At 43.5% G+C, this 19,248-nt stretch overlaps 1 protein-coding gene across 1 annotated transcript in view; it reads left to right on the forward strand.

Moving 5' to 3' along the window:
- The window catches only part of C15H1orf21 (chromosome 15 C1orf21 homolog), a 143,666-nt gene that overhangs the window by 110,035 nt on the left and 14,383 nt on the right, over positions 1-19,248 (forward strand). Inside the window, exons 3-4 of the mRNA XM_047705816.1 lie at positions 2,757-2,833; positions 11,017-11,077. Of these exons, the coding sequence (XP_047561772.1) occupies positions 2,757-2,833; positions 11,017-11,077 (138 nt within the window). The remainder of the gene's footprint in view (positions 1-2,756; positions 2,834-11,016; positions 11,078-19,248) is intronic.

Here is a 19,248-nt window from a genome sequence, read left to right on the forward strand (position 1 = left end):
GTTTGAGAACTGCTAGCCTCGTGGCTATATCATGGCTTCTGGGGCCATTATGCTTCGGTCCAAATCCTGCCACTATCACTTAACACCTGTGTGGTCTCAGGTAAAAGCCTCAGCCTTCTCATCTATACAATGGGAATAAAAATGGTACCTATCTCAGAAAGACATTGTGGACATAAGAATGAGCTAATGTATGTAAATATTTGTGAACATTAAAATGAGTTCATATATGGAAATCACTTAGAATAGGGCCTGACTTATATAGTAAGTGACCACTGAGCTGTTATTGTGATCTTGGCGAGTGGTCATTTGTAAAATCAAATACATCATACAAACATAATCAATAGAAATCTCTCTGTGATTATATATACTTCCTTATTTCTTTTTTGTAACTGGGAAATCTGAAGCTGACTTTCCCTCCCCGTGCCTCTACCACATCTTCGGTCCTCCCAATTTCTGGCAGTGCGCACCTGTGTGCATGCGCGGAGGGATGGCTTGTCCTGGGCCCGAGTACCACCATACCCCCTCAACCACTGAGCCCCGTTGTTTGGGGTTTCCTTCTCTTCCTAGCAACCACGCACAGTGTTTTTAAGGAAGATGCGGTGAGTCAATGTAATTGTGAAGATTACCGTTTAATACATTGACTGTAAACAGAATACAATTGTGTATCGTTCACAGTCATAAAATTAGAGGCCTCATTCCTACCTCAGCAATGTTTTACAATTACAGTGTCAATCAATCAATCAATCAGTAACAAAATTACAATGTATCATTTAGGCTCAGCGTTTGAGAATTTATGTGAATAGAGAAAAAGCATAAGGCTCTGTCCTGGGTCCATTTTCGGTGATTAATCCAAGCAGACAGGAAGTTTCGGGGGAAAAAAAAATGACTAACTCGGAACCTCCCTCCGCAGTCCTTCAGGGAGACTAAGTTGAAGCTATTTTTATCTCTCATGAAAAGAAGCTCATCATCTGTTGACCTTGTTCATTCGTGCCACCAGTATACGATGGGTAACTCCCATGAGTGTCAGGTCCCAGCAAAGGCACGGAGGCCCTGCTGGTAAAGAAGGGACTGGGCCTTGCCCTCCTGGAGCTGCTTTGTGAAAGCTGAGGTAGTTCATCTGTTGTTCCCCAGCTGTGTCAGCAGAAGGAACAGCATACATTTTATGCCTTTTAAAAGTGTATGAAAATACTCTCTTCAGTTTAGCGTGAGGCAAAGAAGGTAGGATAGGCCGCAGAAGAATCATAACGATTGTTTCTTTTCCTGGAAGATCACAAACAAAAAATTACCCTGTATTTTGGAGTCCTGACATTATACAGATAAGCTCACCTAAGAGCATGTAAATCATCAGAGGTTCACTGATTTAAATGGCTTCTGCTGTCCTGAGAGAAATAAGAACTCTCGAAAAAGGTCTTTCAGGGACCATCTGTTTTAGGTGCCATCACTCTGCATGTGGTAAGAGCAGTGGGTTGGCCCACAGGAGCCTTTATTTGTTGCCCTCGCCTGGGTCTTTAATTATTGCTACATGTCAGGTTCCTTGAGTGGATACAGTCACCTGTTATAAATAGGTTTAGAATACTCTGTCCTTTCATTTCAGGGGTTGTTTTCAGAGCAAATTATAAAGCATCCTGAATATTTTTTAAAGATAATATTGTATAAATATAGAGCAGCACTGTTATTGAGAGAGTATGCCCACTGATATGCTTGTAGTTTTTTTAAAGATTTTATTTATTTATTTGAGAGAGCCAAGCAGCAGAGGTGGGGGGGCAGAGGGAGAATCAGACCCCCCCCCCCACACTGAGCAGAGAGCCTGATGTGGGGCTCAATCCCAAGACCCTGAGATCATGACCTGAGCCAAAGGCAGACACTTAACTGACTGAGACACCCAAGCGTCCCAATATACTTGCACTTTAAGATTTGAAAGTGTTTCTTTCCCATGAGGCTGGTAAACTGGGAATAAGAAATCAGATCAGATTAAAAGCCAAAGAAGTGCTTCCTGAGTATAAGTTAGTATTGGATGTTATGCATTCAGTTGAATTCAGTCTCAGTATTTGTTATGGGTGGAATCAATTAATTAATGTTAATCATGTTCTTGTCTCTGTCACTGCCAGGGCCTCGTGCAAGCTTTCACGTCTCCCTAACCACAGTTGACTAAAAAAAAAAACAAAATGCACTAAAGAGGGCGCCTGGGTGGCTCAGTGGGTTAAAGCCTCTGCCTTCAGCTCAGGTCATGATCTCAGGGTCCTGGGATCAAGCCCCGCATGGGGCTCTCTGCTCAGTGGGGAGCCTGCTTCCCTCTCTCTCTCTCTGCCTGCCTCTCTGCCTACTTGTGATCTCTGTCTGTCAAATAAATAAATAAAATCTTTTTTTTTAAATGCACTAAAGTCTGTTAACCTGAGCACATAAACAATGTCTATAATTACAGTACTGCTCTCTTTGGGACTAGAATCTTCTGTTCCTTGGTTCTCTTACTATTTTTTCCTAGAAACACCTAAACATCAAATATTAGTTGCACATAATTTTCTAAAAATAGTTATAGCTGTTGTAAGGCTAACCCCTTTTTTCCTGACAGTGTTCCCTGTTAAAATGCTGGGCAGTTTCACCATACAGCATGACCTCTTTGCAGGGATTTTTGTCCTTGGGAAGTGACCGGCTGTGGAGGGTCTCAAACAACTCTAGCATTCTGTGATGACAGTTCATACCGCTGCTTAATTGCTGATTCTCACCTTGTCTTTTACATATGTGTTTATGTTTTTCAGGAAAAAAGTGCCAGTTCAAATGTAAGACTTAAAACTAATAAAGAGATTCCAGGATTAGTTCATCAACCCAGAGCAAAGTAAGTTCTAGTTCCTATTTTTCCTTATGTTGTTTTTAAAGCTATTAATGTCTTCAGAGTGAGCTCAGTTTTGCCTGCCAGGTAACCAGGACGTATTGTAAAGCTTCATTGAATTGAAACAGTGTGGTTTGGTCAAATGGAACAGCATGGGGAGTCCCAAAACAGACCCGCAGTAAATGACAGCACTGACATTTCAGATCAGTTAGAAGAAAATAAAGCAGAATATCTTTATGACCATGAGGTAAGAGCATTTTGAGTAAGTCAGAAAAGATGTAGAACTTAAGAAAAATGATTCATTAATATGACTGCATTAAAGTTAAGAACTTCCATTTATCAAAATTTACTGTGGGAGCATAAAAGGAAATGGTGGAATATATCTATATATTTAGTTATATTAGCATATAAGCGACAAGAGTTGGGTTTCAGAATATGTAAACTTCCCCTATAAATCAGTAAGTACAAAACAGAGCTCATAGAAAAAGAGGCTGAAGATGAGAACAACCATTTCACTACAGAGGAAACTTGAAGAGCTAATCATGTCTCGGGAAATACCATTTTATACCACAAGATTGGCAAAAATTTAGTAGAAGTCTGACAGTGCAAATGGTTGACCAGGATGTTGAACGATAGGAACCCTTCACCCCAGTGGAAGCATAAACCGGTACAATTACTTTGAAAAACAATTTGTATTTTCTAATAAAATCATGCCTGGACCTACCTTGCCCTCCAGCAACTCCCCTCTCAGGCGCGTAGCCTAGAAAATCCTCACGCACGTGCGCAGTAGACCAGTCCATAGCAGGATTGTTTCCATGAGCTCCTAAGGCTCTTGAACATCCTTGAACAAAACCCGAACATCCTTTAGAAATAGAATGGATGACCAAAAACTGAGGCGTATTCTTAGGAAGGAGTTGTACATATCAGTGAAAATGGAAAACCTATGACTGTACATATGAAGATGGCGGACTGTCACAAAGGTAAGATTGTGTGCTGAAGGAAGTAGTAGCACCTGCCTGCGTATAGTTTCACTTACATAAAGTTCGAAAACAGGCAGAACGAGTCAGTAGGTAATATAAATGTGTGATAAAACAAAAAGACAAGCGAGGAAATGAAAAGGCATTAAACTAAAAAGAGTGGTTCTTTCTCACTGGGTGGAAGACAATGGAACCAGGGGTTCTGTTTCTTAACCCGAGTGGTGATTACACGGGTGTTCCTTTCATTGTTATTACTTAAGACTGTACAAATAACATTGTATGTTTTCCATGGGTTATGCATTGCACGATTAAAAAGTTAAGGAGAATAATGAGTATTTTTCTAGATTGTTCTAGAACTGAACCTGTCTTGGCAATAAAACGCCCTTTGTGGGGCTTTGAAGCTGTCTCCCCTTTCCTTCAGAGTGGCTCTGTTTTCCCGAGGCTACAAATCTCTTTTGTGGTGTTGCACCTAAATAAGAACAAATTCTGAGGGTGCCGATTACACTAGGGCAGCTGGTGGTCACGCCCGTCCCCAAAATAAACCTGTTGCATCGATGCAATAGTAGTTCCATAAATCCGGGTCATAAGCAGAAAAAAGTTGTGTTACGTCTGGTTCTTCCCAGGAAATGGAGACAAAAATAGCTGAGGTCAAAGTAGTCACTTTCCCCTGGCTCGGTGTCTCTGGTGGTGCTGTAGGTGGCTAGGACTCTACCAGTGGTGAATGAGCTCAGGGACTTAGTTGTTTACTTTCAAAGAAAACTGCGGCATTTTAAAATACACTTACCACTTACACTGACCGTGGGACGGCAAAACCAATTTTTGCACCCTTAGGGACCCATTATGCCGTAATGACAACCTACCCCCACCCCAACCCGGCCACGTCCACTTTTATCTACCCTAATTTTTTAAAAAAAGATTTTATTTATTTATTTATTTATTTATTTATTTATTTGACAGACAGAGATCGCAAGTAGGCAGAGAGGCAGGCAGGGGCGGGGAGGGGGGAGCAGGCTCCCCGCTGAGCAGAGAGCCCCATGTGGGGCTCTATCCCAGGACCCTGAGATCATGACCTGAGCCATAGGCAGAGGCTTTAACCCACTGAGCCACCCAGGAGCCCCTATCTACCCTAATTTTATCTGCCTTTGAGGGACAACAGGTATCTGACGATAGAACAAGTCATCTTTTCATCTAAGCCATTCGATATATGCTTTTTTTTTTTTAAGATTTTATTTATTTATGTCAGACAGAGAGAGCACGAACAGGAGGAGTGGTAGGCAGAGGCAGAGGGAGAAGCGGACTCCCCGCTCAGCGGGGAGCCTGATGTAGGGCTCGATCCCAGGATCCTGGGATCATGACCTGAGCTGAAGGCAGATGCTCAACCAACTGAGCCACCCAGGCGCCCCCCGATATATGCTATTTTTAAATGTCTCCCTTATCTCTGAGTTCTAAGGAGGGGCTGCATTAAGGAGAATTTCTTCCTTCCTTTGGTGTAAATTTACACACACTAAAGCAGCATTCTTTGCAGACTGGCCTGTGCTGAAGCTTTCAGAGAAGTTGATTAAACTGGTTCATGTGTTTACATTAAAATTAGGAAGAAAATCCTCTGTTTTGTGTGTGTGTGTGTGTGTGTGTGTTAAACTATGAGTCAGAACCTTGGGTTACTGGAATTCCACTACAGAATCTTCCTGTAAGACCATGAGGGGTGAGTGGTATTTTCCTTCTTACTGACACAGAAGATAGGGAAACTCTCATTTATTCTTCAGTGTAGAAAACAAGGTAACGAGTTTCTTTTCCCCAGAAGTGGAAGAGCAATCCCATATGTGGTAACAGGGGATTTATTAATAATAAAGGAGACAGGTAATAAAAGGCAGACGATCTTCACACTTTCATTTGCTGTAACGTGCAGAGCACATGCTTACTTTGTGATCTCAGGCCAGTGACCTAATGTCATTGGTCTTCCGTTTTCTCCAATTAAAAGGAAAGAGAAAAGTCTTCTTCCTAAATGAAATAATGTATGCCCGGTGCCTATCACAGTGTCTGCTGCTTGGTAAGAAGGCCTTAACAGTTAGGGGCGCCTGGGTGGCTCAGTCGGTTAAGCGTCTGCCTTCAGCTCAGGTCATGATCCCGGGGTCCTGGCATGGAGTCCGAGCCCCACGTCCGGTTCTCTGCTCAGTGGGGTGTCTGCTTCTCTCTCTCCCTCTGCCTGCTGCTTCCCCTGCTTGTGCTCTCTCTCTGTCAAATAAATAAAACATTTAAAAAAAAAATGCATTAACTGTTAGAAATAGCCCAAATGCCCTTTAACAGGAAATTGGGTAAAGAACCTCACCGCCTTCTCACAGTGGCATATTAGCCATGAGAACAGATGCACGGCCACAGCACACAGTGCTGGATGGCCCCGAGCAATGTAATACCTGAAGAAAAGACTAGGTCCTGAAAGATGGCGCAGAGCATGACACACTCCTCGTAAAGTCGAAAACAACCGGATAAATCATCTGCTTTATAAAGCACATATGCAGTAAAGCCTATAAAAGGGGTGGGGGGATCTTGGTTTCCTGGTGTTGGGGGAAACACGCCTCGATGGGAAGTAAGGTAGCTCTAGGTTGTTGTCAAGGTCCTAGCGCTTGTTTTTGTTTTAGTTTCATAGATGCTTATTATACTATTTAAAAAAAATAAATTTGACTCAATGGAAGTGAGCCATGCATGAACTGCTAGCAAAGGTGTGTCGTGATTTGGGGATTAGGGTGAAGCCACTTCCCCCAAGGACCCATTGAGCAATGGTGACGATAGTTATGAAAGAAAGAACTGTGTCAAGCCAAGATTGGCCAGGAACGCCCTGAGTGATTGCATTTTATTTTTGCAGGTGAAGTATTAGGGAGTCAGGACCTTGCCTTCTGATAGGTTTGGTGGCTTAGGTTTTTATTATCGGAAACTTCTTTTTTTTAAGTCACTAAAAAATGAAAGCTGTACCCCTTTCAGCGCTCAAGCTCATATTGCCCACCTGTTTCGTTCCTTTGATTATTTGTCATTAAGATTCCATATGAGGGGGCACCTGGGTGGCTCAGTGGGTTAAAGCCTCTGCCTTTGGCTCAGGTCATGATCTCAGGATCCTGAGATCGAGCCCCACATCAGGCTCTCTGCTCAGCAGGGAGCCTGCTTTCCCTCTCTCTCTCTCTGCCCGCTGTTCTACCTACTTGATATCTCTCTCTCTCTCTCTGTGTCAACTAAATAAATAAAATCTTTTTTAAAAAAAGATTCCATATGACTGTCATCCCCCGTCTCACAAAGCTAAGGAATCACAGCGGGAAGAGCCTTTGGATGATTCAGGGTTAACTCACAAGAGCTAGCTCTTCCGGCACCAACCAGGGACACAGGAAGTGCTGGGGCGGAGGGAGCATTGTGATTTCCCCGGCTGAGTTCATTAGAGAGAAATGGGAATTACTGAGACTGTTAAGTCTTATCAGTTAAATCAAGTACCAACATACAGGCTTTTGTAAAAGATTTTTAGATATAATTAATCTTAGCATCAAATAGTCATACTTTATAAACTGAATCGTAAACAATTTAGTTATCCGTTTCTGTTATCTTGAGGAAAGGTAGAAAGGCCAGTGGGCCTTTTCCCTCCCTCACCACGTACAGTCACCAAAGTGTGCATCAGAAGGGGTTTCAGGATGGAGTTGTTACCTATGGACTGCTTCTCACAACGCAGTTGGGACTCTTGAAGGTAAAAACTAATATTAATGACATTGTGTTGATAGAGCTTCTACATAAGAAGAGAACATCCGTGTTTCTCTAGGCAGGAGTCCGTGCAGGTGGGGTAATTTATTTACCCACTCCTCCCACCCCCCCGCAGAGTAACAGTGCTGCCCCTGTCCCTGTTGAAGGGACTTCAGGGCTTGTCTGTGAAACAAATCCACAGAGAACAGAGAGGGAGGAGCGGATGTTTGAGGGTTTCGCCATCCTGAAGATGGCGTGCGGGCGGCAAGGGCCTCATGTGGGCCTTTGTGCCATCTGCCACACTTCCGGGGATGCTGGAGCTTATCGGAAAGAGCTCATTTGGTGCATCAGGATTTGATAATAAATAAGTCAACTTTCCATTAGTCTTTTCCGGCTAACACAGTCCACATGCTGTCTGTGGCAAGATCGTGAATCCGTCTGGCGGAAAACACGACTTGGTAGGTTTTGAAATGAGACAGAGGCGGGCAGGGACATTCTGATGCTCTTACCCAAAGCCAAAGCAGGCAGCATGTCTGTGTTGTGTGGTGTGATGGTGGAGATGCACCGACTGAAAGCCATTTGCCTCGGTTTGGTTAGAATTGTTTCTCAGAGGGCACACATGAGAAAGAACGTGGTTGAGTGGGGTTTCCCAGCCGTAGGACCCTCTGCCCCTGGAGTGAGGGTGCTGTTTGGTTCAGGATTCAGGCGGGATCGCAGATACGCTGTCTTGTCTAATGAATTCTGGGTTACATGGCTTTTGTTCAGTTTGCTTTAATCAAGGAATGCTTTTAAAAAAATGGTTAGAAAGTATGTAGTTAAACTACACAAAACTGGAAGCACTGAGATGTTTGCGCTAGCTCACTGTATATGCATCTTAAGGTCTTCACCATTACCTTTGGTGTCAGTCTCCTGATACGGACCCCAGAGCTCTGCATTCTTTTTTTTTTAATTAATTAATTTTAGTTATTTATGTAATCTCTATACTCAACGTGGGGCTCGAACTCACAACCCCAAGATCAAGAGTCGGATACTCCCCTGACTGAGCCAGCCAAGTGTCCCTGAGCTCTGCATTCTTCATCCCAGGGATGGCAGACACATTTGCAGAATCGCTTTTACTTAAGACTAATCATTTTGTTAGTCTGGTATGCATATGTATGAGTACTAACCAAACATCCCTGTTTTCTTGTTGTGATCGTTCAATTAAGGGGTTAATGGAAGTTAGTAATAATCCCAGAATATCAGTGCCGGCCAGGACCTCAGAGACCAGCCTGATGGTCTTAGAGATGAGGATCTGAGGCCTGCACCTCACCCCTCCCAACATACTGAACTGCCTCTGGGAGGAGTCGTGAATCACTAAATAAAATAGGGACACTTGGCCACCTGATTAAATATGTATTGCCCTTCTGTTATTTGCAAGGCAATATTTGTTAAAAACTCTACCCTGAGAGTTATCACTGTGAACGTCAAATCCTAAACATGCCATTTTTAGGAGGTCTCTTGGAATTTCCTAGGAAAACTAATAGATATATGGTTCGTCTATACTAAGATATGTGTGCGTGCATGTGTGTCTGCATGGATATCGATATTAGGGTCTATCTGTGTCTGTCTGTCTTCATGCCTTTTCTCTCTGGGACCCAGAGCTGTCCAGCATCCTCATTGGCAGAGAGTTTGACCAGGAATGGGGGGCGGGGTGGGGGGAGTGTCTGAGCAGCCGTGGTGACTGCCAGGATACGCCTGTTCCACACTCACAAGAACCACCCCCCTGACACAATCTCTCCCTCAGAGCCTGTTTACACTGACTTTAGACACAACTCTAACAGACCTGGATGGGCTAAGCATGGAGAAGCAGCAGCTGGGAAGGAAACGGAAAGAGAACCGATACCTTCTCTGACAAGAAGAAAGGGGGAAAGTTCAAAGCAGGCAGAGTACAAAACCCACAGTTTAAGGCCACTTTGCTGAAGGAGAGCCGGCTCTCCCCATCTCAGAGGCTTCAGGGTGGGGGAGGTCTCAGTATTACAGAGGGGATTGTGATTAAAGATCATGGGAGTGGCTACTAGTCATTAAGTGAAAGTTAAATAAGGTTTGTGATAGATCCTCTATTAAAGTTAGAAGATTTGCATCCAAAATGGCTTGAATAGTAAATGTTTTGGCACTTAAAGGAGTAAAACCATGGGGAATCTGGAAAAACTCTGGTATGCAAAAGTGGCTTTTCCGCCCAGCCAGAGAGGAGAGGAGACTGTTTTAATAATATATTTTCATCATCACAGTTTCTGACCCCCTTCTAACCTGCAACCAGGGAGGGAGTGTTTCTGAAACAGGACCTTTACCTCACTTGAATTATCATATAAAGGACAGGAAAAATTATATGAAGTGTGTGAAAGCTGATTGCTGGTATCAGATAGTTTATCATTTCCCTTTTATATCTGAGCTGATGTCATGGGCTCCCAGTATTAAATCTTGGTTTTCCACGCAGGGGAAAACTCTCGAGCACCAAGGGTTTGGGGTCCCTTGGGCATTCTCTGCAGCCCCTAAAGGCTGAGACAGAATGCTAAGGGCTAGCAGGTGGGCTGCCCACACGTAGACTTGTAGGGAAGAAGCTATTCCAGAGCCTCCCCTGCTTCCATGCCCAGCCACTGCAGCAACTGAGCACTAGGAAGAAGCACTATGTGATGTGTCTCTTAGCCCAGTGTCCTGAACCTCCTTGGACCACTCCTTGTTTGTTGCATGGAAATTACTATCATCAAGTCTATGTTGCCACCAGGGCCCTTTCCTCCCATGCCCTTCCCATCTGTGATTCTTCTCTGCTCTCGTTTACCTTCTTATGTTTGGTACCCAGCACCCACGTCAGTGTCACTGGGTGTACAGTTAAATAGCATTAGATGAGCAAACACACAGGGCAAGTGCTCCTCAGATAGGCTTCCTGACTCGCTCCCACAGTGCAGTGGGATTTCACTTCTAAAGAGCTGCATTGGCTGTCACCACTGCACAAAGGGTTCGGGAGCAGTGTCAAGTTCTTTGCCTATTTGCTGCCAGCCCATACCTAGATGGGCAGCTGAAGACCGTGCTGATGATGACAGTCTCTGTAAAATACACATTTCCACATAATAACTTGGATATATTTGCTTTTCACAGTTATACACAGGCTTGAAATATGCCATGTAATGCTTGGCTGTGCTTTTTTTTTTTTTAAATCACAAATGTGTATCTGAAGAAAAAAATTGCCACACAGCTCCCAGTAACATCACTATTAATAATATGTGTATGGTGAAAGGAAATTGTATACCTTAAATCGTAGGAACTGATAGACTCTAATGAAACACATTTATAGGAATTACTGTAATGGCATTTATCCTCAATAGGACTTGGACTATTTCAGTAGAAAAGTCAGCAATAAGTAAATATCCGCTTCAAAGTTTGGGGACTCGGCGTTTTTCACTGGAGGGAGCTGGTTGGAGACAACATTGAAACACGCACTGAACTACTCTTTGTTTTTTTTAGCATGCACATCTCTGAAAGCCAACAAGAATTCTTCAGAATGCTGGATGAGAAAATTGAAAAGGTAAGAAGTAAAATAAATGAAGCACTTGTTTCAAGGGACATGTGCTACTGCCTCCTGAGTTCAGGTAATAATGTTCTGATTCCTGTGTCACAAAGCTGTTCTTGTAAGGGGATGGGTAGAGAGCTAAAACAAAAGTCTCCCCTCACACCAAAAAAAAAAAAAAAAAAAAAAATGTGACTCTGAGAATGTTTGATCTCTGCTAGAGCATCCAGGATCCCAGGCTTGTTGATCACTAATGAACAGGTGTAAGGCCAAAGAGAGACTAGTCAGAGCCTTTGCCCAGAGACAGAACATCGCTGTCACCGCACATTGTCTGCAGCTGGTACCCTGCTCTCACCTGAGACCATGAGCAAGGAGGTCATCAGTGCCTGCCGACGCCTCTGGAGTGTCCGCTCAGGGCCTCACACCACTCGCTCTTCTCTACAGACATCGCATCTGTGTTGCCGTCAGTGCCTGCCACGGGGAAATGGCTCTGAGACATGTATTATCTGCTTGTACAGCCAAGGAAACTAAGGCTCAGAATATCTGAATAACTTACCGAGGTTTGCAAGGCTGATCGTGGTCAAGTTGGAATTCCGGCCCACATCTGCCTGGCCCCAAAGCAGAGTCTGCTGAGTCGCTTCTCCCAGAGTGGGGGTGGTTTACAGGGACAGGAAGATCTGTGTGGAAATTGAAGCCATACTTAGGATCTTAGAGTGCCATATGCTAATCAGCTAAATGAAGTAGGGAATATGGTAAGAATTAAAGGCTTACTTCCATACTTGTGGAGTTCAAATTCATCACTGCAGGGGGTGAATTTTAAATACGACTGTTATAAATCGGAGTAATTCCATTTGAAAACCTTGTTCTGAAGAAGAGTAAAATCCTAAATTCAGAACATAATACAACCATGATGAAGGCATTGCGGGCCAGTTTTGCCTTTGGAGTTTTTTCCACTTTAATTTTTATTTATTTTTTATTTTTTTGTGGCCCTTTTATCTGAGCATTCCTTCATGAATTCCTAGGTTATGATATGTATCCGTCAATGGAAAATAATAAAGGGTTTAAATTCTTGAGTATTTTAGCAGCAGACCCCATTCTGAAGTGGACCTCCATAAAGAATAGTTGTGTAATCTTCCCATGCACCATTACAGGACCAGCACATGTTGTGCCCATATGAGAGGTAGAGATGGAAGATGGATTAGAATGGAACTTTAACCTACAGCATTACTTGGCTATGCGTAAATACTCCTTTGCATGTAATTTATTTTATTCTGTTTTTAGAGAGGGAGAGAGGGGGAGTGGAAGGGCAGAGGGATAGAGAGAGAGAGAATATTAAGCAGGCTCCACACCCAGTGCAGAGCCCAACCAGGGCTCCATCTCACGACCCTGAGATCATGACCTGAGGCGAAATCAAGAGTTGGATGCTTAACCCACTGAGCCACCCAGGTACCCCTTTTTTCTTTTTAATTTTTAGTGAAATCCCGGCTTACATATGACTTTTTAGATTGAAAACTTCATCTAGGAATAATTACCAAATTTCATGTATTGGTTCCAAAACTGTTCAACTTGCCAATAACACTTGTTTTATTAAGAGAGGTTAAAAAAAAAAAAAAAAGAATATTTTGTTCCCGCTGTAATGGTGAAGACCTTTTCTTTCTCGGTTTGTTTGGACTTTTTTTCCTCCACTAGCTCTGTGGCAATAAGAGGATCTTCTTAGTAGTTCAAGTTAGTCTCTAAAAACTGAAACCTGAATGGTAAGTTATCTTTTTAAACAAAAGTTACAGACCCTGACAAGGCATTTAAGATTATCTAATCCCATCCTGGTGTGTTTCCATAATTGAAATTCTACCTGCTTTTACTCAAAACTGGAATTCATTGTTCCCATCTGAAATCTGATTTCGTTTTTCCTTTTGCGTCCAGGGTGTAGAGTATGATGTGTCTAACACAACAAAAGCAAAGTTTATAACTTGTTCATTTGTTGGATGGAACTTTCCCTAGACAAAGGAGCATTTGTAGATTCAACATAAACAGTATTCTCACTATGGAATACATTTATGTTCAAAGAAGAGCTGTTATGTAATCTGTGACATGCTCCCAGTTACAGATTTCTAGGGGAATTTTCTATCCGGTCTGAACCAGGCTTTCCTGTTTCTTCCCTCTTATCTAAAGTTCATCTCTCTGAATATTATGAGCGTGCTGTTCTGTGTGTTATTTAACCATTGAGCCGCCAAGATTAAAGTATTCCTTCTTAATCTACACATTTGACTTAATATAATCTTTATGTATTTTATATAACCAAAATTGGAAATTGAGTTCTTATAAATTGTTTTCCTGACTTTCCATCATTGCTAAATATTTCTTTGGTCCAAGCTAGCCTGAGGGCAACCATAAATGCAAACTCACATCGGTTTTTCAGGTTTATAGAGTTGATTTTAAAAAACAAAAGACAGGGGCACCTGGGTGGCTCAGTGGGTTAAGCCTCTGCCTTTGGCTCGGGTCATGATCCCAGAGTCCTAGGATCAAGCCCTGCATCAGGCCCTTTGCTCAGTGAGGAGCCTGCTTCCTCCTCCCTCTCTCTCTCTCTCTCTCTCTCTCTGCCTGCCTCTCTGCCTACTTGTGATCTCTGCCTATCAAATTAATTAATTAATTAATTAATTAATAAACAAAAGACAGGGCACCTGGCTGGCACAGTCAGTTAAGTGTCCAACTCTTGGTTTTGGCTCAGGTCATGATCTCAGGGCCATGAGACTGAGCCCCACTTTGGGCTTCACCCTGAGTATGGGGTCTGCTTCAGACTCTCTCTCACTCTGCCCATTCCCACTAGGCGCTTGTGTGCTCTCTCTGTCTCTCCCTCTTAAGTAAATAAATCTTTAAAAAATGAAAACACCTCAGAACTTCGTGCTGAAAATTGGAGTCATTCTAAGAGGACTTGAGTTTTGAGATTTAATATCTCTCAGAAATGTCCAGAGATTTTTTTTTCTTCCTTCAGTTGATGAGAAACAAAATTGACTGTCTGTGCAGATTGAAACCTGCCCTTCCTTGATCTTCCTTTGTATTTATTGAATGTCTGTAGAACATGGCTTTAATTTGCCCTTCAATTCTCAACACCAAAAGAAATCTCTACTGTGTCTCTCTCAAGAGAGAAGTAAAAGTACTGTTAGTGTAAAGAAACTAGGACTGTTAGAGGGTCTCGTATTTAGTGGAAATTAAGTTGGACTGCTCTAGTTCACACCTTCAGCTGGACCAACGTTTTCTAAGACGTTAATGATGTCAAAGAAAAGCGAGTAGCAAAAATGCCTTTAAAAAAACTTACTTACCGGACGCCTGGGTGGCTCAGTTGGTTGGACGACTGTCTTCGGCTCAGGTCATGATCCCGGGGTTCCAGGATCGAGTCCCACATCGGGCTCCCAGCTCCATGGGGAGTCTGCTTCTCCCTCTGACCTTCTCCTTGCTCATGCTCTCTCTCACTGTCTCTCTCTCAAATAAATAAATAAAATCTTAAAAAAAAAAAAAAAACTTACTTACCACTTAGTGAGTACCAGATAGTTACTCAGGATGGGAATTTGGGATACAAATATGTAGGTAACAGTCCCTGGCCTTAAGGAGCTCAATTTTAGAAAGTGAATTCCTTTCACAATGTAATCATTTTACTGATTGGAGCCCTTCACCCATTAGCCCTTCTCCTCATGACCCCCTGTCCTCCTGCCATCACTGGGAGCCAGGCCTTCCTTTACCGGACACAAGTGTTTGTTGGGTCAGGTGGTGGAACTTGAAGTCCCTTAACCAGGGAGCTGGGTCAGCTTCCTGGACACTTTGTACCATTTCCACTGCCCTGGCAGCTAGAAGGCCAGGACCCTGAGCTACGTCTGGGAGAGCTTTGTTCAGGAGAGCAGTGAGAGTTCCAAAGAGCTTGATAAACTCTCTTTGATTTACTTCTTCATTTCCTTTGTGGAGAGTAAAAATCCTATGCCACAAAAGGAGCACCCGTTTACTTTTTCCTCATTATGTTTTACTCGGATATTCAATTGGAATCTGTAGTTATTTCTCCTGCCAGTTCACAGACTCCCAAACCTTACAGGAAGTGGCGACATCCACCTAATTTTGCAACGGAAGAAAATGATGGTTTACTGCAGAGCAAGATAATGACTTTAAATTCTATGCTTTCATAAATTTTAAATTCTACTCATTTCGAATTTTTAAATTCTACTCATTCATATTTAGAGAAGATGATATCTAGATTATTAAAAGTCAGACCCATGGGGGAGAATCTGAATATAGTACCAAAGACAGATCACATCACATTTTTCTTTTTAAGATTTTATTTATTTATTTGACAGAGATCACAAGTAGGCAGAGAGAGAGAAGGTAGGAAGCAGGCTCCCTGCAGAGCAGAGAGCCCAAGGCGGGACTCGATCCCAGGACCCTGAGATCATGACCTGAGCCGAAGGCAGGGGCTTAACCCACTGAGCCACCCAGGCGCCCAGATGACATCACATTTTAAGATATGCTTTCTTCTGTACATTTGAGTTTACAGGTTAGAAGTCAGAAAGGTAAATACATTTTTAAGTGTCTACAACAATAGGACCTTCTCCAGGCAAAAACAAGGATGTAAGTTTTGCTCTACGAGGATGTAAGAGCAGCTGATGACCAAGGAGCATTTTGCCCTCTCAAAGACAACTCTTTTTTTTTTTTTTTAAATTTATTTGACAGAGAGAGAGAGAGAGATCACAAGTAGCAGAGAGACAGGCAGAGAGAGAAGGGAAGCAGGCTCCCTGCCAAGCAGACAGCCTGATGTGGGACTCGATCCCAGGACCCTGAGATCATGACCCGAGCCGAAGGCAGAGCAGAGGCTTAACCCACTGAGCCACCCAGGTGCCCCTCTTTTTTTTTTTTTTTAAGATTTTATTTATTTGAAAGAGAGAGGGAGAACAAGTGGGGGGCGGGGCAGAGGTGCTCTGAGCCCAGTGTGGGGTTTGATCCCAGGACATGACCTGAGCCCAAAGGCCAAAGCTTAACAGACTGGGCCACCCAGGCATCCCAGGACAACCCTTCATATTAAATAAAGAACGTCTCAGTACAGCACCGTTTGCGTCTGATTAGTTTTTCGCAAGCAAAACTTTGTAAGCTTTGTTAGGCTGTGAGCATCTTTTTGGAATCTTACCAGAGTGATAGAGACTCTACCTATAAAAATGCACATATCCTGTACACAAATTTCTTAAGTAAAATGTCAGGCTTGGATCATTTCCCTGGAACCTCTCCCTGGGCCCCAGGCCTAGAACCTGAGGATTTCTTCATGATGCCTTTCATTGGTGTGCTTTCCTCAGAGCAGGACCTGTCTGTACCTGTGAACCTTACTAGCAATGATCCAGATAGATCTCTGGTTTTGAAGACTAGGAAACTCCACACAAACCCATTCTCGTTCTTTCCTTACTGCCCTTCCTTCTCCTCAGAAGTGGCTGAGAGCGCTTGACCCTCCGAGCACGAGCGGCCCGCACACCCACTGTGTCATCTTGCTTATTCCTGGGTGACCGTGAGATTCTGCCACTGTTGACTGGAATCACTCATTATAACCTTTTGAGGAAATGTAGAAGAGCGGCTCTGGAGTTAAAATCAGCTGATTTTAAAGGACGTTTGTTCATCAATAGACCTGTACATCTATTTAAAAAGTACAATAGGACTTTTATTTAAAAAGTACAATAGGACTTTTAATATCTATTTAAAAGGTACAATAGACCTGTACATCTATTTTAAAAAAATCATTCACACTTAGAAAATGCCTGCGTTCCTGGTCCCCTTGGCCCCAGAACTGACCTAGCTGGTGAGAACCAGCACGTCTGCATTTAGAAGTTTATTTCAAGGGCTCTTCCTCTGAATATTACATCAGCTCAGTCTGAACCATGTCTTGAGTCCCTGTGTCGGAGATCAGAAGGTGTTTGCTTTTCACCTGGTGAAGAGAGTGAAGAGCATGTAATTTACAAATCGTGGTGTTTCATTCTGTATATAAACTATCCCCCTAGGGGACTGTGTAACCTCAGAGTTGCTATAGAATCAGCTACAATGTGTAGTGGATACAGCTGATGATAGGTTTTCCTCTCTGGGCCTGTGTTTGAAGGCCTCCTTGGTGCTGGCTAGGAAGAGAAACATAGGGCTATAGTATCAAATCCTAAGGAATGTTCCACAGCCCGCCTGCGTGTGCAGAGGAAATCACAGGGTGTACCTCGCGTCTTGCTTTTCACTTTTAGCAACAGCCAAGGCCCTTCTCAGCCCTCCACACTGGTGGAGGGAGGCTTGCCCACGTGTATATTTTGCAAGTGGGCTGGTTTGCCAATATCATTTCATTAAACAATTTTTTGTTCCACACTAAGCATAGTATGGCCTTGCCTTTGCTCATAATCAGACCCTTTCATATGGCCCCTGTCCCTCCATCCCCCTGCCTTGCCTTCTCTCTCTCCTGTGTGTAACTTTCCTTATTCATCAGTGAAATGAAAGCTGTGATTACAAGGGTAAGGATGTGACTCAGTCCTGGTTTGTTTTTCTCCCTCCTGAAGAGTCGTGACGCTAACGTTGGTGTAGGAACCACTGGGCTGCGATCCTAAGGTAGCTGATCGTAATAGATGGCACGGCTAAGGAAGATAAAGTAGGCAGCAAGCCCAAAAGAAATGAAATACTCAGTCTCTGCCCGCTTTCTTTTTTCTGGAGGGCTTGATTTTCAGAGAATCCTTGAGGTACTCTCTGCCGGACGGGCTCTTAGGGAGCAGCAGCGGAGAAGAGTTCAGATTCTGGAATGATGAGAACCCTCCCCTGCTTAGGAACGAAGCCTGGCCGACAGTAGTGTGGGGCACAATCAGGGGATGGTGTCGTTTTGCTGTGGGTGCAGTAGTTCGGCAAGGGAGGGCGACCCAAGCTACCACTCGGAGCAGAGACACAGTGACGCTGGTGTGCGTCATTCCCTTGACGTGTTCCCATTCAGTTCTTCCTGTCTTCTTCCTGGGCTGTTCCTTTCTCTGTGTGTCCGTTCTTTGTTTGGCGGCCATGGGTATCGTCTTAGCCCTCTGAGCTAAGATTTGTCTTTGGGTCTATCTGTCTTTGTTTCCCCAGAACCTAGCACAGGGCCTGGGACAGAAGACATGCTTAGCAAACTGGTTAGAATGAGGGAATGGTACAGATAAGACCGTGGGGCTCAGCAGAAACAAACAGAGGAAGGAAGCGTGGTCAGGCAGACGCCTCCAGCAGGAGGTTCAGCAGGATAGGTGCTCTCCACCAAGAACAGCGCCAGAGGTAGACAGCAGGTGCAGAGCCAAGACCTGCCTTGAGAGAGGTCACGGAAAGAGGCAGCACCGAGGAAGAGAAAGAACCTGTGCTTCCGACCAGGGGCCAGACCTGAGAACCAGCTCCAGTTGTAGCTGTGTGGCCCCAGACTGATAGTTAGACCTTTCTGATCCTCTCACTCCTCCTTGAAATTTTGCATAATAATACCAACTTGTCTGGGAAATTAGAGATAAGTTACAGGTGTCTAGCAGAGAGTTTAGTCTGTTGGACAGGCTTGAAGTTGTTTGTATCCTTATCATCAAGCCTTTTGTAGAGATGCGGGGGCGGGGCTTGAGGGGGCTAAAACTGAAACTGAAAATGCAGAATTTAATAGCTTGAATTTTGCACGAGCTAAAGTGCCTTCCTGTGGTACAGAGGTCTCCTTAGAGGTAGAGTATTAGAAGGGGACACCTTTCCAGTGTGCGCTGACCTGCCTAACTTCTGTGTGGTATAAACGTGTTCAGGAATTAGAGTCATGTGGCCATTTTTAGAGCCATTAAATAACCTTGTGCTAGCTTTTGAGCTGTGATTACAGAATGAGTCGGTGAGTCAGTAGCCTGGGTAGAGCTAGATCCCTATATAGATTTTTCGTGTTTGGAGGGTTCATTCTTTTTTAACTCTTCTAGGTTTTTTAAAACATGCTTTTATAAATAGCAATACCAGCCTCTAAATGCTTGTGACAACAACAAAAACAACAGAAAGTTAGGAAAGGGATGTCTCCCCCAAAATCATTGAAACAGTAAAACTAACTTCTTTTGATTCATTTAATGAACATAACTGGGATGTGTTCTCCCAGACCCAGAAATGGGCCAGGAGCCATAGGGGGTGTGTAATTTAAAAGTTGGGTTCTTGCCTTTGGGGAACTTCTAATCCAGAAGCAA

The sequence above is a fragment of the Lutra lutra genome, chromosome 15, assembly GCF_902655055.1.
Source record: "Lutra lutra chromosome 15, mLutLut1.2, whole genome shotgun sequence".
Classification (NCBI taxonomy): Eukaryota; Metazoa; Chordata; class Mammalia; order Carnivora; family Mustelidae; genus Lutra; species Lutra lutra.